Source organism: Thermobia domestica, chromosome 9 (genome assembly GCF_964235325.1).
Source record: "Thermobia domestica chromosome 9, izTheDome1.hap1.1, whole genome shotgun sequence".
NCBI classification, from domain to species: domain Eukaryota; kingdom Metazoa; phylum Arthropoda; class Insecta; order Zygentoma; family Lepismatidae; genus Thermobia; species Thermobia domestica.
In genome coordinates this window covers 92,245,151-92,268,562 of record NC_137462.1, presented here as the reverse complement: position 1 = coordinate 92,268,562, position 23,412 = coordinate 92,245,151, and the positions used below count along the sequence as shown (strand labels likewise).

The 23,412-nt window shown below is 38.0% G+C and overlaps 1 protein-coding gene across 1 annotated transcript in view; it reads right to left on the bottom strand.

The window, feature by feature from the left end:
- LOC145694040 (thiosulfate:glutathione sulfurtransferase-like) overlaps positions 1 to 21,778 on the bottom strand; it is a 30,897-nt gene extending 9,119 nt beyond the window's left edge. The window contains exon 1 of the mRNA XM_081770177.1: positions 21,114 to 21,778. Within this exon, the coding sequence (XP_081626303.1) occupies positions 21,114 to 21,615 (502 nt within the window). The 5' untranslated portion in view covers positions 21,616 to 21,778. The remainder of the gene's footprint in view (positions 1 to 21,113) is intronic.
- Between the last annotated feature and the right edge of the window lie 1,634 nt (positions 21,779 to 23,412).

The following is a 23,412-nucleotide window of genomic DNA, read 5'->3' as shown; positions in this document are numbered from 1 at the left end:
AGATAATTTTCTTTAATCTTCACTCCGAAAGACGGCTAATAGTTTTATACACTCAACAGATTTTACTAACGCGCGCACGTTATATAATATATGTAGGTTTACGAGAAGTATTCGAATATCCTTCCCCTTAGAATATTTATTTCAATGCAAGTTTAATAAAAGTATGCAGAAAATACTCTACTTTTGACATAAATATTGAAAAACCCTAACCTCCCTAAATACTCCTTTAATCAAATTGATATGAATAAAACACCCTGCTTGTGAATACTACCTACCTTTAAAAATGAATCAGACGTTTTCCTGACCTCGAAAATTACGAATTAGACAAAAATTAAGTATTTTTTAATATTTTATTTTTCACCCCTCCCTCTGTAATTCTCTGCTGATGGGATGAACTTGGGCTTAAACGTCCTTGGGAGCGTCACTATTCATTTCAGCGACCCAGGAAACTATGGATAGCATACTAATATCAGTCTTTGTGCATTATTTTTACATGACATTCCACCAAACTCCCATCCATTGAAGTATCTTACTTACTTCCACAGTTTTATCTTTTTTAATTATTTCTTTTAATATTGAAATTCATATGAAAGTTTCGTTAAAATAGCTCCAGAAGTTCGCTGGAATATAAATTCATACACGTACATCAAAATATTTATAGTTGTGCGACCAACGCCTTCAGTGCTGCCCTTGTAAATTCTCAATGCAGCTGACATGCCGTTTATGCCTAAACTTCTGTTTAAATGCCATTGCTATTGTAATCTAATAGCTTGACGATTACAAACTATAGATTCGACACTAATCTCAATCATTTCAGACATTTCATTTTTCAATCTTGTCAACCTCATACCTGTGGGGGCTGAGTTTGGAGTTTAACGCTATCAGGGCACGAAGGCTCAGTGGTAGATTGTTCACCTCTGGTGCGAGAGGTCCCTGGTTCGATCCCAGCTCTCACTAAATGGGCTTTGGGGTGGAAAACACCATGTTCGTGGGATTTCTTGGGGTTATTCCGTTTCCTCCCACTTTATTCATTCCATCATTGTATTAATTTCTTATCATCACCGTCTCCTTTAGCCTACCCGGCATAACCGTAGGACGTAAAACTGAAAGATTTCATTTCATTTTTTAACAGTATCAGGATTGTAATTGTTAATTTCTGCGATATCGATAACTATGGATTCTACACTAATATTGATCGTTTTTGATTAATTTCACATGTCAATTCCTTCCTACCACCCCAGAGGTACTAATGGGCAGAGATGCCGTCGGTCAATGAAATCTTGACCCACGACCCACTGACCCACCACCCATCGTGACCCACGACCCACCATGACTCACTCTGACCCATCACCCACTATGACACACTCCGACGCACCACCAATCATAATCCACTCACTCACTGTGACCCACTCTGACCCACCAAAACCCATGGTTATCAAGTCTGACACATGATCCATGGCCTCTAAAGTGTTTACACTTGTAATGAAACCAGGCTGTGAAATTCTGACTAATCGGAGTTTGTATTTCTATAATCAATCGCTCAAGCACCGTTCTGTTAAAATATCGGTGGATTTGACCTTTTTGATATAAAATGGTAGTGTTTGTCATGGTCTAAATTAAATTTCAATTAAATTATCATTGTATTAAATTAACATTTCCTTGTTGAATTATTGATATTTATCAATGGAAAAAGGATGAAATTTGAGTCTGAAATCAAGGTAAGTACACTAACGTAAAGGGGAAAAAGTGTAAAATTTTCCATATAGTTACGCGTACAGTCCAAACTTAAAATTTCCGTGTAATCAAGCTTACAGTACAAATTTTGTGTCTATTTTTCTCATAACTTTATGGGTTGATTGCCCCCTTGTGGTCTAAGCGCTCCATATAATAAACATAGGATTCAACAATAATAAGAAGCAATGGATATATGAAGCGAAGCACTATTTTTTGTTTTTCAATTAATTAATAATTGTTTCTGAATTGTTCTCAACTAATATCGATCGTTTTCGATTATTTTTACAAACCAACCCACTATCCTTTTTCCATATACAGAAAGACACCCCCCCCCATAAAGGAGAATTTTTAAAAATGCTAGGACACGTTCTGTTCATTTTCAATAAAGAGTTAACACACTGAATTTCAGCTCCGTAAGTTTAAGGACTTGCGAGATACTTAAGGATGGGCACGAGTCGAGCTATAACTCAACTCGACTTGAGTTTCGAGTCGAGTCAAATTCAATTTTCTTGAGTCGAGTCACTGTTTTGAGGTCGAGTTTCGAGTCGAGTCGAGTTTGATAAATGGCTTGCTCGTTCAGCTCGTTTTAACTCGTTTTGAAATCATCGCCAGATTAGCCTGGAAAACGAAAGTCATGAGGAATGTAAACAGTAATACGGAATACTTTTAATGTTGTTCACGACAGGGACGCAGCTCGTCTCGTACTTTTAGTGCCTCTTGTGGGGGACTTTTAGTGCGTCTCGTCTCATCTTGATAACGAGGCAATAGATTTTAATAACGAGACTGCCTCAAATGTCATGACCACCAATATAAGTATGTAGTTCTTACCATCAAGGCTGAGACCTGCACGGTCTAATGTTTGAGCCCAAACAAAAGCTCAATCCGGGTAGTGATGTCAACCGACTCGGCTCGGTTCAACTGAGCGAGTTGCTCGCTCCGGCTCGATTGTGATTAGCCATCGACTCGGTAGGGACAAGCCATCGACTGAGCCGATGGCTCGAGCCAGCTAGGTTGAGATGAGCCACCGACTCGGCTCTAGCTAGCTCCGTTGAAACGAGTCCATCGGCTTGGTTCGACTCAGGTCAAATGAGTCGATGGCTCGAACTGGCTCGGTTGAGTGATCAATCAGCTCGGTTTGGTTCGGCTTGGTTGAGCCATCGGTTCGAGCCTGCTCATTTAGGTGAGCTGTTGGCTCAGGTCACTTCTCGGTTCGGCTCGATATGAATGAGCTGTGAGCCGAGCCGTTCGAGCTGTTGACAACCATAAACCCATGCCGAGCAGTATTGAACATCTTTGGCCGGCACCGTATAACTTTTAACAACTTTTCGCTCGAGTCCGAATACTTATTCATCCGGAACTCAAACCCAGAACCTCGTGACCGATGTTTTTGCCTCCTGAAGACTTTTCGAAGACCGAGATCTACAGTCAACTAGTTTTCATTATTCAGATACAAACCGCCTACCTTTCATGGTTTTACACGGTATTGTTCTGATAATAATAATAATAATAATAATAATAATAATAATAATAATAATAATAATAATAATAATAATACTAATAATAATAATAATATAAGAAGTAGTAGTAGGAGTATAATAATTGATAATTATTTTGTCTCTGTAGGATACTTGAAAAGAGTACTTGGAACTACACCAGAGATGGGTAGTGGGTCAAGTGGGTCAAGTTTTCTGAGTGGGTCAGTGGGTCGCGGGTCAACAGCATGTGACCCACTGTGACCCACCACCCACCGTCACCCACTGCGACCCACCACCCACCATGACCCACTGTTACCCACCACCCACCGTGACCCACTGTGGCCCACCACCCACGGTGACCCACTGCGACCCACCACCCACCATGACCCACTGCGACCCACCATCCACCGTGACCCACTGCGACCCACCGACTCAGTATGATCTACCGACCCTCTCTGCTCACTGCATTGTAGACAGTATCTTCTGAAGACTGGTAAATTTGTCTCCGTTTTACTTTCAAGACCTTCATTTCCCTTCCTTTTCCACTTGTTTCTGTTTACTTACCTGAGGTGAGTATATCTAACCAAGAGAAAAAAGAACTTCAGGCATTTTTGGATATTGATATTTTTAATAGTAATAATAGCAATAGGACTTACACTACAACTTGGCTTTCGAGACCTGTGAGTTTTTAGAGCTAACTACTGGAAAAAAATACATTTCTGAATCACTGTAATATATAGATTATTATATAAAAAAAAATTGAATGTAACTATACGTGCCTAATCATTATGGTCAAATTGCAAAGTCAAATGAAATTACTTTTGGTATATAGTTAGGCCTTAATCCAAATTGGGATATTATATTGCTTTTATTATAATGCATAATATCCTAAGGAGGTAGTGAGGATCCGAATTTTTGCGAAAAAAAATGAGTATCTCGCAAACCGTTAAACTTATGGAGCTGAAATTCAGTGTATTAATTCTTTATTAAAAATAAACAGAATGTGTTCTAGCATTTTTTTAAAAATTCTCCTTTATGTAGGGGGGGGACTTTTTATATATGGAAAATTGGTAGTGAGTTGGTTTGTAAAAATGATCGAAAACGATCGATGTTATTTAAGAAAAAAAATCAGAAACAAAAAATACAGTGCTTGGCTTCATATATCCATTGTTTTCTGCTATAATAATTGCTGAAGCTTATGTTTATTATATGGAGCACTTACAGCACAGGGCAATCAACCCATAAAGTTGTGAGAAAAATAGGCATAAAATTTGTACTGTAAGCTTAATTACACGGAAATTTGAGGTTTGGATTGTACGCATAATTGTATGGAAAATTTTACACCTTTTTCCGCTTTACGTTGGTCTACTTCCTTTGATTTGGAACTTTGAAATTTCATCCTTTTTTCCACTGAAAAGTATCGATAATTCAACAAAGAAATAATTATATTATGATAATTTAATTGAAATTCATCGTAATTTGGCCCATGGCAAACAGCAGTGTGGTAATTGAAGGAGAAGAAGGAGGGAAATTCCCATTCACCTCTGAACACTTTCCAGGAACCTCGTTCCCTTTCGCTTTCTAGAGGGGAGAGGAAACTTGGTAATGGCATCAAGCCTTCATGTGTAATTACAAAAATTAAATTTATAAACAAATAATAAATCATCAAGCTATAATTGATCATTTATGCACAAGATTCCCTATCGAAGGTGTGGTAGATGAAGTTTCTGTTCTCCATGAGTCGACATTGCCAACTGACATGGTCGATATGGAAAAGATTTTGTATGGTGATAGAGAGATGATACTTCTTTCTGAGTATTTCAAAACTGACCGAGAAAAATCGTTATCAGACTTAAGTCTAACAACTAGATTGTCGATGAGAAGTTGCAGAAATCGGGTAGAAGTATTATCAATTTCCACGACAGAGTGCGAACGGGGATTTCCCCTTATGAATTTACGGATGACTGATATTAGAAATAGACTAAGTGCTCAAACATTGTCTAACTTGTTGCTCATCATTGTTAATGGCCCACCGCTAGACATGCTCAAAGTAGACGAGCTAGTTATTTCTTGGCTGAAGGATGGACATCATTCCACTGCGGATGATTTACCACCAAAAAGTTACCAACAGGAAATAAATCCGATTTCAGATTTGTTTTAAGGTGGAAAATTACGAGTTTCGGAAAATGTATACTTGTATTACTAATGGCTTATTTGTGTTATTCAACTTTGTACCTAATTTTTAGTAAGTCTCTTCTTTGCTTTAGGTAAACTACTTTGAATAAATGTTCATAATAATTGCAATTATGCATATTTGTAACTTAAATTTAACGTGGTGTTTTAGTGATTACACAAATTACAATTATGAGCATACTTTATGGAAATGCTCTCACATAGGGTACCCGAGCACCTTTATACCGTATGAACAACTGGTTTTTCAGGTCTTTTGTGAGAAACATACTATGAACTGAGAAACCATAACCTTTTCCATACTGTACAGGGGTATTTCCCTGAGAATAAAAGTTTCTTGTGGAATGCGTTCAGAAATTAACACTTGCAAGAATACTCTCTTAGTACAAGTATATTTTAGGCACACACTAATTTCCCCCCACCTCGAACTGTTTCAATTTCCTCACTGACAAACACTTTACCATTTTATATCGTAAAGGTCAGATCCACCGTTATTGAGCGATTGACTAGAAATTCAAACTCCGATTAGTGACAATTTCACAGTCTTGTTTTATTACAAGTGTAAACTCTTTAGTCAGTTCAGAAGAGGCCGTGGATCGTGTTCAGAGTTAATGATGATGGATTTTGGTGAGTCTGAGTAGGTCACAGTGGATGACAGTGGTTCATGGTGGGTGGTGGGTCACGGTGGGTGGTGGGTCAGAGTGGGTCACCGTGGGTGGTGGGTCACGGTGGGTCGTGGGTCAGAGTGGGTCATGGTGTGTGGTGGGTCAGTGGGTCGTGGGTCAAGTTTTCATTGACCCACGCCAACTCTGAACTACACACAGGGTTTAGCTCGAATTGGCTCATTTTGACTCGACTCGACTCGAAACAGCCCAAATTCGAATCGAGTTGCACGAAATTTTCGAGTCGAGCTGAAAAATGTCTGTTTCGAGTCGAGTCGAGTTTCAAAGAAAACTCTCCCGTGCCCATCCGTAGCAGATACTCATTTTTTTTTTTTTTTTGCGCAAAAAATCGGATCCCCACTACCCCCTTAGGATATGTTTTATAATAAAAGCTATGTGATACCATCCCAGTTTGGATTAAGACCTAAGCCAAAAGTCATTTTATTTGACTTTTCAATTTGGCCGTGATGGTTAAGCACACATAATTACATTCAAATTTTTATTATAATAATTTATATATTACAGTAATTCAAAAATTATTATTTCCAGTATTTAGCTCCTCTAAAAGCTCACACGCTGTTTCTCAAAAGCCAAGTAGTAGTATAAGTCCTATTGCTTTTATTACGATTACAAATATCAATATCCAAAAATGCCTGAAGTTCTTTTTTCACTTAAATATACTCATTTCAAGTAAGTAAACAGAAACAAATGAAAAAGGAAAGGAAATGAAAGCCATGCAAGTAAAACGTAGACAAATTCACCAGTATTCAGAAGATGCTGTCTATAATGCAGAGAGTCGGTGGATCAGAGTGAGCCATGGTGAGTGGTGGGTTGCAGTGGGTCATGATGGGTGGTGGGTCTCAGTAGGTCACATGCTCTTGACCCACGACCCAATGACCCACTCCATCTCTAGTATAAAACACTGTGACCTTGAACAATTACTATAACCAATATTAGGATTAATTGCATTTTATTTTCACTCACAAAGTTTTTATTTAAATCCCTATCTTCCGCACCAATTTATAAAATTCCGTCCATATGTCCCTACGGTTACCAGAAATGTCTAAATATTTCTAAGTTAAAGAAAGATACATATCCCTACAGTAGACAACACTTATATTCACTGTAGTTAGTTACCATACAGTGAGCCAGCTAAACTAACTTTTGGCAACCAATTAGTGATCAGCGCGCTGTTGTCAAACCTGCGATGAGTGTTTCAGAGGATGAATGTTTTGTAATGATGAGGCACTCACTAAGATTATTTAATACGTTATAACAATACATAAATACGTGACATTAATTATAAAATTATCTTAGCATGCGTGTTATTGATAATCGTATTAATTGTTATTACGGGTAAAAGCGGATCTGAAAAGGTAGGGGTATGGTAGGTAGCGGCATGAGGTCGCGCCGTCCCCTTGCCTATCTTTGCCCATTGTAATTTTTAGGAACTGGAGGGACGCCGTACATATTTTTTCAAGGTCGGAGGACGGTATCTCCCCGCGTTCCCCCTCACTTTTACCCTTAATTATTATAAATAAATATTAATAATGTAAGTATATTCTATTTGGTTTGGATGTTCATGTATTCACCATCTAGTTCATAATCTTTCAGAGTTTAATAACATTGTTTTACTATTACAAGAGTATATATATATATATATATATATATATATATATATATATATATATATATATATATATATATATATATATATATATATATACCCACCTAAAGTTTTCTCTTTGGACTCACAAAAATTTGCTCACCACTGTGCTAGGATATAGGATATATATTTTCACTGAAATTTGTTAGTAATTGTGAAAACACGGAATAAATTCTTCAATATCCTGCTATTTTGAAAACTCAAATATATATATATATATATATATATATATATATATATATATATATATATATATATATATATATATATATATATATATATATATATATATATAAAGCAGTTCGTACATTGTCAGAGCCGTAGCTAAAGAGGGGGGCAAGAAGAGCGGTCGCACCGGGCGCTGATAGTAAGGGACGACGAACAAGCAAGAAAGAAAAAGCGCTGGAAATGAGTAAATGACGAGTCATTCCAAAAACTTATTGGTGTCCTATTAAATCAATATGTTTATCAGTTTGCAAAAAAATAGATTTAAAATTTTTTTTTTTTACTCGCTCCGCTTGCAATTCGAACGTTTCAATAAGAGTGATTGCAAGTTTTAACTTATTATTTAAAAAAATGTATTGTATATGATTTTTTAATAACGATGTGATATACAAGGTAGGGTGTAATAATATCTTATAGTGTACGGAGGAGCGTTTTCAAAATCGGAAACGGTCCAAGTTTGAAATACGTGTTCGGCATTGCGATGGTGATGAATTTCCTTAGTTAATCATAATTTTTTACTCAATCAGATTAACCACGATGGTGAGAATGAAAATATGAAAATGAGAGTAGCGAAGAGACATGCAAGTTGCTGTTTGCGCAGGAACATTAACCAGTCGAGAATGCTCAAAGAGTATTGCCAGAACTAACTTAGAACGAATTATTTTAGTTTCCGAAATTTATATGAAATTTAATAATAAATTTATTTGTTTAAATTCGATAGATATACACTTACATATTTGGAACCTGCGTATTAGGGGATCTATTGAATTAGCTATATAGAGCTGTCACATTTTTATCACCGTATATATACTGAAAATGCAGATATAACAGTGGCCATCGGTTATTATTTGGTACCAAAATGTTCACCATTCTCTTAGGTATTGATCAACACCAATATTATCTCACTATCATTGAAGGTTCCCGAGATATGGCTCCTTAAATCTACCGAAATCGGAACTTCTTCCAATATCTTGTAAACGGTAAGAGTGACGCAAAAAATGTCATCACTTCTTTCAGGTAGTTTTTGATGCTCTATGGAATGGACGACTCAAAATTGAAAAAAAAAAAAAATGCAGATATCAGACACACAGACATAGAGAATTCAGTAACCAACTATTTAAATTCGTTGAAAATGAAGCTAAACAAGGGGAATAATAACATTTTTGAAGTTGAAGCAGTTGTAGAATAGGAGCTTAAGGGTCAGAACTTAACCCAGCGAATCTCGTCTTTTTCAAAGACGGATCACTGTCAGTGATTTTTTTTCCATTCCATTGACATATGAAATGCTTTCAATTTGAAATAATTTGTTATGATTTCTCCATCAACTACTTGTATCGCCAGGATATTTCTTCTCTGCATACCTATATATCTAGTTGTGTATTGTTTTAATTATGTATATATGTGCGTTAGTGTATACCAGACTAGAAATAACTCCCTCGTGTGTATAGCATACGCGCCTTTGGGGTGGGAGGCCCAGGTTCGATTCTCAGCGGGAATTAATGTGGTCCGGATCCCACGTTAAGCTGTAGATCCACGTCTCATACAGCCTTGCTGCTGAACGGGACACTAAACTCAGATATCTAATCCAACCCAATAAAACGAGAATCAGATAGCCTATTATACTTATTTCAAAGTGAAATTGCAATTTGCAGTCACGTCGAATAAGCATACAGGTAATTTTATGAACTACAACTTGGGAAAATATGTGTATCTATTTTAACTAATTGGTTCATTATCCAATCATTTGTCTCTTTTTCTTATAAGCATTACTAAAATATTTATTTAAAACATACTGCAGGCAGAGAAACAAAGAAAAATTAATAAACAGTACGATAAATAAAGTAATAAATAATAGCTATTCTTGTATAATAACTGACTTTTTAAAGTCGGATTTTTTTTTTTTAAAAAAAGTAACTCTCAGTAAAAGAAATGTTTTTAAAAATAACACGCCTTGAAAATGAAACAAAACAAAGAAAACCACAAAACAAATATATATTTACAATAATATTATGGAAAATTTCCTACTTTAAAATCAGACAAAATTAACATGAAACGCAAGAAGGAATAGACATAATAGCTTCAATGAATCTGTAAGTATTGCAGCAGGTAAGAAATATGACAATTATTTGAGCTGACTTTCATAATTCTCTTCGTTGGCTTTTGCTCCTCGTAACTTACGTTACTCATTACAAACGGATACACAAAAGTTTCTCAAAGAAGTGTTACTCCACGTGGAGTTGATTAGAGTTTGACATTAGACACTGGAATCGTATTGGCTAAAAAGGTCGAAGAATTTAGGGGTGTGGCTGTGAATCGAATAAAGAGCTTTGTTTATGTCTTTTGACGCCAACTAGAGACCCGATGACCGCGTGAGCAGGTAGGGAGAACTAAACTTCCTTATCCTTTCCTCCTGCTTTATTGTCAATCTTCGGTTTTCTTTAAAACTGGTATTCATAGACGGCACCTGTTGGTGAAAGTCATCTCCTTTTAGAAGAAAGAGCTACTACATGTGTTTGTCAAAATAATTTATTGGGGGGTAATCTTTGTGTATAAGCACTACTTGAACTCGCTGAATGATCACCCTGTCCCTTACTCGTACCTTTATATTACTGGCAACCCTGAAACCAACTTAAAAGACGGTATCCTTTTGGTAATATATCTGGTTCCACAAGAAGGAAAGAATAAAAGCGGATGTCAATATGATTTATTGGGGGGTAGTTTTTGGCTGCTCATCTTGTACCCCCCGGTAATGCATGGGCAGCTTCAACTGTGGGCAGCACACCGGCTTGAAGCCACCAGTTCCGCAATTAAACCGCCACACGGATGCTTCCTAGCCGCCAGTGCCTGCTTGAAACCACGAGTACCACCATTAACCCGCCACATGGGTTCTTCTCTGCCACCTTTAATCCCCTACTCTCAATTTTGCCAAGAACGTATTGCATTGGTGTTTATACCCTGAAAGTTCTATACCAATGTATGGCTAAAACACAAAATAACTACCACAACAGTTACAACAACAATTAATGAGTAGCAGTGCTTCCACGTGTTGCCCTTATGTCCTAGCACATAAAGAAACAGATGAGAACAACAGGTGGCAGAACAGTTCTCAGCAGACGCTACCGAGTTCCCACCATCATTCAGCGGTTATTCGTCGAAAAATCTCTATAACAACGGATGGCGGAAAAATGATAACTGCCATCTAACTTTACGACGACTGCAGCCGCTTCTGTGGCTTTCCGCTTGGTACCGAAAGTGGACCGATGCTGGCAGTCATTTTTCCTTCACTTTGGCGGCTACCCGCCAAAAGGCGACGGCGAACCGATGACAGTTGGCGATACTTTGCACAAGGGGCTTTTAGGTAGTGTAGTGTACACTAGTAAACACGAAACATTGTGCCAAGCGTCACTATGCTCTTCGACATGAAAACCTCTAAATTAGCAGATGATCACTTTTAAATGGGCTATATGATCGATCTATGATTTAGTGATTATAGGGCGAGATCACTAGTATTGAGAGTGTGAGAGCAATGCACAGAAGACATTGAAGATCGGGCAGTAAAGCACACAATGTGGTCACATCAAACAATAACATACATCTTGTACAGACAGCTGTGACGAACTATAAAACGCTGGAGATCGTCCTGCGGAAGCTTCCGATCGACACAGACATCGTAGATATCCAACAAACACACAACAAGGAAGGTTTCTCAGAAGTGACAGTGGCACAACTCAACGGCCGCGCAGAGGCGGAAGAGAACCGCCGCTCTTCCCCTTATTCCTAGTAAGTCTACTGAAGACTAATTCTAAGATCTCCACTACATCCTCAGCTGTAAGGTGAAAGTGGAGCCATACAAAGGCTCTGAAAATTTGCAATCTTACCATTGTCAAAGAACGGGGCACTACCAAACCACACGTCGCGCAACCCACAGGTGTGTCAAATGTGGCGTCTTTCGTCAAACGAAAGAGTGTTAAAAAGTCGAGAAACACACTGGCTACCTGCACAAACTGCAATGGCAGTTACCCAACTAACTATCGGAACTGTGAATACCTGAAGGCAGCAAGGATAAAACGAACCACTCAACGCCTTCCTGTAACACAAACTCAACAAAAACAACAATACAGTAAAGAAACCACAGTCAGGAGAATCGAGCAAGCATCCACATCCTATGCAACAGTGGCCACCACAAAGAATGCAAACTGCACAGATCAAGGGAACCCGAAGAAGTCCACGGCAACAACCAACAGCCGCACAACCACCAGGACTCCAAATCAAGCACAGATGCTGATACACATCGAACAAAGACAAACCAAGAAGAAGTAACTAAACAAGAAAAAGCAAAAGTAACCATGACGTCCTGTGAAACATCACTGGTCTCCATCATCAGATATTATTCAACTGCTCCAGGGACTAGATCTTCGGAAGTTTCTGGCAGGACCGTAACTTGTGGGGGGTAAATACCCCCAGGAAAGCTCCCCGCCGTTCAAGATGGGCTCATTTTAAGAGAAAATGTTCTTACTCCATATATGATACGAACATGAAATTACAAATGAAGCATCAAACAGGTTCACTACATTACATAAACAAAACAGCACACAAAAGGTAAATAAAACAAAAATGAGTCTTGGGCCAATTTCAGTAAAAAGAGTCTGCTATTATGAGCTCTAGAAACAATATTTATTCGTGTGGCTTTGAGATTTGTCAATATTGTCCCCTTAATTAATTTGTGATGTATGAAACGTTCCCAGGGGCGTAACTAAAGGACATGTAGACCTTGCCGTGCGGGAGATCTCATAGGCTCTGGGGGGCCCATAAAGAGTAAGAGAAAGATTGACAGAGGGGTACAATAATTAGAAAAAACAACTTTTTCTAGGGGGCATAAACACACGTATTAATGCTTGCCCCCTCAGAAGAAATCTAAGTTATGGCGCTGGTTCCTGGGAACGCTAAAATCTGCACTACGGAAAATTCAAACCACCACAGACACAGTAACGAAGATGACCACGAAAGCTGAAATAGTTGCAAGTCTCCTCGATCATGGCGCGGCCTATATTTCCAGTAACCCTACTGGTACGAGTGACATGCTTTAACGCCAAGGAAATCACAAAACGAAACGTAGAGCTTACGGACTTTTTAACCACGGAGAGTATTAACATGGCCATGCTCAATGAACCCACCTGAGACAGAACAACTCCCTCAGAGTCCGCAACTACACTGCATACAGAACGGATCTCTCAGGTCTCAAGCGTGAAGCTGGGATACTCATTAAACGTCATATGACAGCCTGACATTACCAGCACTCACATCCATTGGAGGAACAGATTACGACTCACTGGCCGGATGATCCACTACATATAGTAGCAGTGTACAAAAAACGAACATTCCACTGCTACTACAAGAGCTATAATTGCTGTGGCGACTAGGACATCTCATCATACTGGTGGATACCTCAAATGCAAGCATCCTGCTTGGACCTCCAGTGTCTCCAACCAAAATAAAAAGCAGCCACAACATCTCCGTCAAATATACTTCCTTAGTAGCGCTCCACTCAATCTTACCAATTTTCCCACAAATGGAGGAATCTCAGATGTTCTGGACATGGCACGTTGCAATACTAAATGAGCCGCATGCAGTAACGGCAATCAACTTTGACCACATACCGATGTCTATACAATTGCTCTACGCACCAACATACAGACGATGCAACTTCCCCTTACAAAGGAAAACAACTAGAACACTACACTGCCACTTTTGCAGAAATGGTCGATCTAAGAATTCCACTCAACACCCCACCCGAAATTGAAGCAGCAGTTGAATCCCTCATTGCAGCCATACAGTCCACCATTTTCCTGTCTACCACCGTAGAGTGGTCACAACAAGAACAACAAGCTCCTTAGGATACCCGAACTTGTACACTGATATACCTGAAACGCTGAACAAGAAGATGGCAGACCGTCCGCCATCCTAGGTACGAGACACTATGAAATTCTCTGATCACGAGGGTCAAGAAACGCCTACTCCGCATCCAGCTGAAGAAATGGAATGAATGAATTCATGCTATGGACACACCCAAAGAACTTCTGGCATCTACTCCGCGTCCTGACACCCACAGAGTCAACCCCACGCATACAATCAATTCTAGGTCCTCAAGACCCTATCTAAATCCTGGAGGATCAGGCCAAACTTTTCCATCTCAGACCCTCTCCAGGAGACTTTTACGGAAAACCCGACACCAACAAACGCAAACACTTAATAAGTAGTGGACTACACCTTATAAGTCATTCACCAGTTGCAACAAACATTCCCGGCAGCAGATCTGTCCATACTCCAAAAAATACAAGGGACTATCAGGAGGCTCCACCCAGGAAGCGTTGAAGAACCTAGTAGGATTCCACCCCTATCACTGAAACGCCTCCGTAACATTACATCTCTTATCAGCTAAATTTCTAATGCCATACTATTCACAGGGCATTATCCAACAGCATGGAAAGAGTTTCGGATTATTCTCATCCTCAAGCCAGATGCGAAAAGGATGGAAACCAAAAGCTACAGGCCTATCAGCTTCCTGTCCCACATCAGTAAAATAGTGGAACAAGTTCTTCAGTGCAAACTCCTGAAATACGGAAAAGACAAAAATTGTTCTAGATCATTAGTTTTGATTCAGAGTTACACACAGTAACAGGTTACAGCTTGCCTCCGTCATTGATAACATTACCTAACAATTTAATGAAGGTGGTCATACTCTTGGGGTTTTCCTTAATGTGAGAAAGGCGTTTGATAGGGTATGGTACTCAGGCCTTATACACAAGCTACTTCAGATCAGAACTATCCAGAGCTACCTATAGAACCGCGCCTCCCGGGTCAGTCATGCTGACCATCTGACAGGTGCAAAGAACATAGCGGCTGGAGTTCAGCAGACATAGCCTGGAGTTCAGATCTACTTACCACCAACAAACAGTTACTGCAACATATAGAGATGATACAGCCGCCAGTTATATCAACCATAGACACGCCGCCCTCTACCTCCTCCATTATCTAACGCTTCAGGAAGACTGGACCAAAGCATGGAGGATACAGCTCAACGCAGAGAAAACAGCGCTGATGGTTTTCACAAAAGACATCACACCAAGAGACTACAACCTTCAACTACATGGTGTACGACTTGGGACACAAGATCATGCCAAATATTTGAGAGTCATTCTGGATCACCGCCTCACCTTCGAAAAACACCCGACAGCCACTGCCGAGAAGGGACTGACATGTTTCAGAGCCCTTCTACTGGTTCTCCTAACCCCACAACTCACCCACGAAACCCGCAGACACATTTGCAAAATGAGTATCCGTTCAAACCTAATGTATGCTTACTCAGTTTGGCAGCATAATTACACATTTTATACAAATCTTAGCTAGTACACCTCCAATGGTGCAGAGCAGAGCAGCCCAAGGGATCATTGGATACCTCATGGACATCTGAATACAACAAACTAAAGAAGATTTGAAGCTTCCACTTATTCAGCAGCTACGACAATTGCAATCTGTCGAAGGTGGGGCACTATCTACAACTTAAACAACCCACTCCTCTCATCAATCAGCACCCAAGTACTAAAAATAAATATATCTAATGGAAGGTCCGTAAAACCAGCATGTCAAAACAAACAAATAAACAAAAAAAAAACAAGGGAATTAGTGACAGAAGCTACTCCCACACATCAAACGCAGCAATCACAAGTCAAGGTGCAACATAGATAGAAACCAAGGTCACACCAAGTGCCCGATACTTCTTACAATAACAAATCCATCAAGATGTGTCTCGCTGTCTGTTTATAGAACGTCATCCAAAGTGTATTCGACGCTGAAGTGTGTTAACGGTTGTGGATTTATCAGCATAGAAGGTCGACATTACAACAACTTCGACTTCTGTTGATCTATAACTAGAAACGTCTTAGGTTGCAATGAGCCTGTGAATATCGTCACTTACATCGTGAGCGGCAAATAGTCGTGTTTTTGGACAAGTCATGCTTGAAGCCGTTTCTATAATGATGGGTGCTTAAATGTTAGATGTTCTCGTGATGATTGTAATCTGGGCATGGCAGGTGTAATTTGTTAGGCACCATTGGGTAAGATACGCAATCTTAGCTGCTCCACGTTGAGATAAGTTCACTGGTGATCGTTACATCGAGAAAAGTTTATAGGCCGATATTATATTCCTATTTCAGCAGGTGAATATCCGACAACATGTATCCTAGAGTGTGCAAACCTTCTTTCACGAACCCGTGGTGTTACTTCTTACCTATTCTGCACATTGGTCTGGGAAGTCGTCCATGAAATATGTGGGTTATGATTTTACTGGTGACAACAATGTCAAGAAGCTTGCATACACATACGTGAGATGGAAATTTGTAGCTAGAAGCATGGTCACCACCACCGTGTACATCAAAAGTAATCGATAATTTGCTCTTGTTACATTGTTTGTGGTTGAACTGGACAGTGTTATGAGAGGTGCCCTTAGCAAATTTAAAAAGTTAGAATTTAAATCATAGGTCTAAAATGCACTCTTCCATTGCTATTCCTTTAAGTCTTTATTTTATTTAACGTTTTGACCCATAAGTATCTTTCTGTAATGTTTCCTGCTTGAAGGATTTTTCTTACCGCAATCATACATTCAAGACCATAGATCTGAAGGGACTGGTCCACCGTCCTAGACCGATTGGAAATGCTTCTTCCATACGGTTCTTTTAGAGCGGTTAACGTCTATTACGTTTGTTTGTTTTTCAAGTGGATTTGTCCTTAAGAGAATTTGTTACCTTTGTACGATTAGCGCGTTTCCGTGTACTATTTACATTGTGACTATCTTTCAAGAGTCCGATACCGCTCCTCCCAATCACTTAGGGATTTTTTTTCGCAGAGAATGACTCACTTCTCTCAAAATAATCACTTGAACACGTACTTCGATTCGTAGTATTGAGACGGTCCCTTTTCCGCTCATGTATAATTGTTTATATTAGTATGAGATCGTTGAGATCTGAGGACCCAAAATGGCGCCCTTTTTCGAGTTCCATCCAAAGCCACATTAAAAGTTCGTTTATAGTCCTCGCTGTGCGTGAATGTGCTGCCACCGAGTGAGAAAAGTTGAAATTAAAACAAGAAAATATCAGTAATTTTTTTTTTAATTTTAATTTGAAACTATTTCTAGTAAGTAATTCATTTAGATATTCTTATTTTAATTGCAATCGTTTTAATATATGTATATTAGGTCGATAAGCATGTTAGAATTTAAAACATCTTCCGGTATTAAACCTACCAATTGGAAAATAAGAGGGGCGAAGTGAAGCTATCCTCGCCGGGAGGGGATAGCGTCCTTTTTTTTTTCGCGTTACTATGGAGTAGTGCTAACATCTCAGGCAACTGAGATGAAATAAATTTCAACTAAACACCTACGAACCACGTAATTATGTGATCTGTAGTTAGTGAATTTCAGGAGTGGACGAAGGGTGAGAAATGAAGGCCGACTAACTACTATAAACAGATTAAAAACATGTTAGGTGAAATAACAGAACTTTCCTTCCGTATCAATATGCACGAGTACCGGCTATGATGGCGTTTGCTGTCTGGAGGAACGGTAATATTCAGGACTGAAAAGCACTTCAAGACCTTTCAGGTAACAATAGCCTCTTACTTTAAATTGGGATGCAGCTACTTTAGATATTTTGAGAAGCAGGAGTTGAAATTTAGAAGACCATGTGACTAGGAAGGTTCCAGGTGTAAGAAGTTTTTTTGAGAAGATGGTTGCTATGGTTGGTTAAATGTTTGTTTCAATCCGGATCAATTGGTGACTAAATTCTATAAACTATCATAAATTGTATCAAAATTTGAACTATGAACTAAATTCTCGGTTTTCGAAATTTATATATTTTTTATATATTAAAAAAAGGGGGAGCAAAGATAAGTTAATATATACGCCTGCTTATTGTAAATTGTTTGTACGATGATAAAAGTAACATTAGCTGAGTTTCTTCAGAGTAATGGAATCTAGAAACATGATTGCTTAAAGTAAATCTTTCCAGTCAAGCATGGGTCCCCAGTCGCCTGGGTGATAGAATTCGTCCTTCCTCTCCCTTCACTTTCACTTCCACATGTCTCGGTTGGAACTCCAAATGTCAAAAATCTACGCTTAGCTTAGCACCTCTCCACTATCAAATCTGAGTTCAAATCTCTTTCGTTTTGTATGAATTTATTTTCTTTGTTTGTTAGTTATATTAGTTAGGTTAGTTTTAGTGTCTTTAACTATTGTGTACGAAGTTTAAAATTGGCTCTGTTGTTTGTGGTTATTAGGACCCTCCTAGTAAACGTTATGTATAGAATGATAAATCCGGGGTGATGTTCAGAACGTTCACTGCTCTCTCTTTCTATCCTGCTGACATGTTATTAATATAAATGCTTGTGATAACGGAATTACCTGAAGCTTGTCCGCTCACCCTGTAGTTTAAAGAAATATTTGGCAGATACGATCGGTAGTTGAAAATTTGTGCTACACAAAAGTGAGACTAGAGAAGTTGCGATTTAACGAGCCATGGGCAAAGAAATAGTTAAATATATGAAGAAAGTGTGTATTTAGAGACGTGTTGCGCCTTAAATAGACAGGTTGCCCGCTCGAAGGAAGATAATATTTTATTTCTTCAGTGTGTTCATGTAGGCCCGGCCATTCTCTATCTCCACCGCTTTCACTTTCATAGGGTGCTCAGCCATTAGGAAAGCTGTTGGGTGAACATTGTATTCATATTGTGAACCGATTTAATAAGTATATAATGTAAAACCTTGTAATAGTTTTTCTTTGTATTTCTATTGTGTGTCAGCAGGCTTAAGAAATGTTACCCCCCCTTCGAATGATGTAATAGTGTTTTAAAAAAAAACAATTGTAAAATTTAATACTAAATTGTGACAAAGTTTAATTTGAGTAACATAACAATTCATTTTTTTAAATATAGGTCAACCGATATAAAAAGGGACTTGTATTTTGTTTTATGTAACTCTAAATCTTCAAAATTCTAAAATGTACTTGCACTAAGAATCGGATTGACCAAACGGAGTTTATATTGTACGAAATTAACTAACTAACTATAACCGGAACGAAAGTTTCTTTGGAAATGTAAGAGGTGCGTTAAAAGGTTGTTCTGAGCGCGTAGAAATTGTTGTAAAAGTAGGATGGGTGAAGACAAAATTTGGAATTAAGAACTAAATTTGGGGACTAAATTTTCAAACCTAATTATACTTTTTTTTCACTTGCAATGTGTTTCAGTTTTTTTCTCTCTCCGTGCGGGAAGGAGAGCTCTGTCATTGTAGTTTTATTTTTCTCTTTCTTTTTGTTCTAATAATAAATTTAGTTTGTACTGTATGAAGTAGTAGTCATTGTGTTATGAGATCTGAATATCCCTTAGTTATAAGCTGGATTAACAATATTTGGCAAGTGGTCTTTAGAACGAAAGAATTAAACTCTATGGATATTATCAACAGTTACAGTGCTTCTCGCAGTGGTCTCAACAGGAGAAAAGATCCTGATTCGAAGTATATTTTAATTTAATTTTATTTATTTATTTATTTATTTTCTTCCAAATCTTCCTTTCTTCATTATTGCAGATGTTGTTTTATTTTTCTTTCATATTTTAATTAAGTTTTTTTTCTCGTTGCGTCAATACAATTTAAGTTACGGTTGGATAACCTGGAGTACCTTCAGTACCCAGGAGAGTATTCAACCTAGGCCAAATTCTGAGGAAAGGAAGAAAGAGAATTAACCGTAACAGTATACAGTTCCACATTTCATAGTATATGTATGCTCTTCACACTATTCAACTTATTCACGCTAATGAAAACGGTAAGATCGCATGTCACAGATTTGCATCTAATTTTGCCCATATTATGACACAATTGAATAGCGTTTACACAGCTGTTCGTTGAAGTAAAGGGAGAACTGCTGACAAGGCCTCATACACACACAAGTAGGTATCATTGATACGATGCATGATCAAACAAAGCATGTGTTGGTCACGGTGGCTCAGAGATAGAGTACTCTCCTCTTGTGCGAAGGGTCCTTGGTTCGACTCAATTACTTTGTTTTGGGTTTTGCTTGCGAAGAAAGAACAAGACTCTTCGCTTGCAAAATTAGTTTCACGTTTTTCATTACGACATTACTTCTCTATTGATGAAATTTTCTATATATATGGAATGCAGTGAGACAATTACCCCTGTTCCTCCAGGTTTGTTCTCAGACCGTAAAATTTGTACTTTCGCTATATTTTCTGTATTTTTTTTTTTTTTGTTTGTTTGTTCAAGTTAGGTTTGATTAATTTAGTATTTACCTTCACTTAATAATTACATTTCCGTAACATTAACTCATTTCGCTGTAAACATTGTTTTTTTTTTACCATATTTTGGTCCCCCAAGACCAAAACTCTACGAAAATTTGATATTGCTCATGACATGAATTGCTACACAATAATCACAAGCTACTGTAAGCTAAGTTTGATAGTAGAAATGAGAGCTGTATTTGTAATTCATTAAAATTTTGTTTAATGGATATAAACTCTATGAATGTATGTACATTATGGTGAAAGGTGACATGTGGCCACTTCAAATGACAGAAATACATGATAATTTGAAAGTAGAACAAGTTAGTATTTTTAATGGGCATATATTCCGAAGTTGGGCGTCCGCTTTCGCCACGATTTATTGCGGTTAGCTCCTTCCCACACTTTTTCCAATTTGTTATTAGGTTCATTAATCCGTGCTCTTTACAAACTTATAAAAGATTTTGCTTGTCATCAACGTATTGCTTCACAAATGTTAAAACTGTTAGTTCATTGCCCTTGTACATTCGCCATGTTCATAACACATATACTCGTTTCTTTCCCACAATGCAACTGTTTGGTTACCTTGCGCCAAGTAGTTCCCTCCGCTCGCCGTATAGTCCCATGTTTATAACCGCTTTTATATAACAAATAAACATACTTTTCGAGACTCTTATATATTATCAAGCACACAAACGATCAAATTATCCATATCTTTCCTGTGAATTTAAAAAAAAAATGCTGGAAACGGACGCCCAACTTTGGAACTTAACCCTTTTAATGTATCACTCTTAGTAATCTTTAAGCCAGTTATCAAATTTACCTCCGTAGTTACGCGCTTTGTAATACCCCAAATCCAAAGCTCTCTTGACAGCCACCAAACTTTTCTTTCTGCCTCCACAGGTGAATACAATTTGGTCACACTTCTCAGGTTTTCCTACTCTGTATTTTGCTTCAAACTCCCTCGGAGACATTTGTAGGGCATTTCTGACATCTGAAAGAGGTATATGAATACAGCCAGGCAAATATCCTTCTTTTTTCACTTCTTGAGGAGTTCTGACATCAAATATTTTCACCACACCTTTCATTTTAAGTTCAAGAAGCTCTTGGTACTGAATTTCATACGGTTTTTCACCAGACTTGTCTACCATTGATGTGAAATATTTTACGTTACTCAAACCAGTCTGCGACTCCGCCTTTGCAAAGTGGCGAGAGTAAGCAGGAATATTGGTTCCTGTCGTTAGCATCGAATGGAATTTTCTTGAAATCATACATGGCAAAAGCTGCATGCTACGGAAGAATTGAGATACGGAAACAAAAGACATTATTTTGTTCGGATGCTGCTATGATTCAAACAGAAATTTAGTTTTCATTTTGTGATGATTGTGATACATATTTTTTTTCCTTTTATCTGCCTAAATTAGTGTACAACATAAATTAAGTCAGAAGGGTACATAGTTCCTTTCACGTTGTGGCCATTTTTGTTTCCTGACAACTTATTTTCTTTTTCTTTTGAGAACAATCGATTTGTTAGGCTTGTGTGATTTTTAATATCGTATTCTGCCTCTTTGTCTAAGGCGAATCTTTATTGTTTGGAGCGTTTTGTCCAATGAACACCATATATCACTGACATTATTATTATTATTATTATTATTATTATTATTATTATTATTATTATTATTATTATTATTATTATTATTATTATTAATACAAATTTAACATATACTTGTTTGCTTGTTGTTACAATATCGGAATCTGATACTCACAGTAATATATTATTTACAACATCAAGGTATTAAGAAAACAGTTATATTATAAATTTAAAATGTAACAGTAAAATATGGCAATACCTGATTTTTCATATTAAAAATTTAAAATTACAATATATATCAATTATTTATTTTTACATTTAGAAAATGTTATTTCCTGCACAGAAACAAAGTAGTTTATTATAAGTTCGCGTAACATTATTTGAGTACATAAATCGCCTACAAAAGGATTGTCTCTTCTAATTCTTTTCCGGTTGGCAAAGTTCCCAAAATAGCCGACACATTCCCTCGTTGAATGGCTATACTAATCCGTTGTATCAAAAATGCTCTTGTTCGGGTATCTCCCGATTTTATTGATATGCGTTGGCCAACTACTTGGATGAAACTTAACCCTTCTTGACCCCATGAACCACTTGATTCAATTGCTCTTGTAACAAACCAATATTTGTTCAATAGATTGATATATTTCTTTCTTTATCTCTCTTCGAGCTACGAGTCCTGCTAGAGTCGATGTGTCTGGTACATTTGAGGGAGCATAGGTATCTGCACAGGTGGAATCCCAAACAAGTGCCTTTCCTATTTTCCATGACACTAACCTCATTTGTCAGGCCGTTTTTCGTCATTGCAGCTGCAGCCATTTGGTTCTCTAACTGATGGAACGCCTGCTGAAATGAGAGCTCTTAGAATAATGTAATTTACACTGGTATGTCGTGAAATCTTTCCAGCACTGTTTTTACATGACAAGCCGTGCAATCCTTTTCTATCTACATGGTCGTTACATGCGGAGCAATGGTGTGGCTCACGCAGTGGCTACTCGAAAACTGTCGTTAGATAGATGCAACCGCAGAGAAAATAAAGGTAAAGCTTGAAACCATGTTCCGTTTTCAGGGGATGTGACAGCAAGAAGCCTGCCTTTATCTTCGAGGTTATCAGTTGAGCTTAGTAGTGAAGCTATATGATGATTTATTACAGGTTCACCCCAGGCTAACTGAATATTTCTTCTTTCGAGTGCTGGGGGATCTAATCTAACTAAATCAGTCCATTTGGCCATGCAGTCCTGCACATCTTGATCCGTGTTTATATCGACTTCCCGCTGGAGCAGAAATCCTATTAATTGTTGAGAGCCATAGACTGAAGCTAGGAAAGACGGATAGCAATATGTATGGCGCTACGTATGCCAAGACCTCCATTTGCAACTGGTAGAGAAGCCTGTATTTATGATTTGTCGTGTAAGGAAAAGTCGAAGATTGATTCTAATCCAGTTTTTAATTTTTCATCCAACTTCCCAACTAAGTCACTTTCTCGCCAACAAGGAGAACATCGGAGGAAGTATAATAATCTTGGTATTCAAAG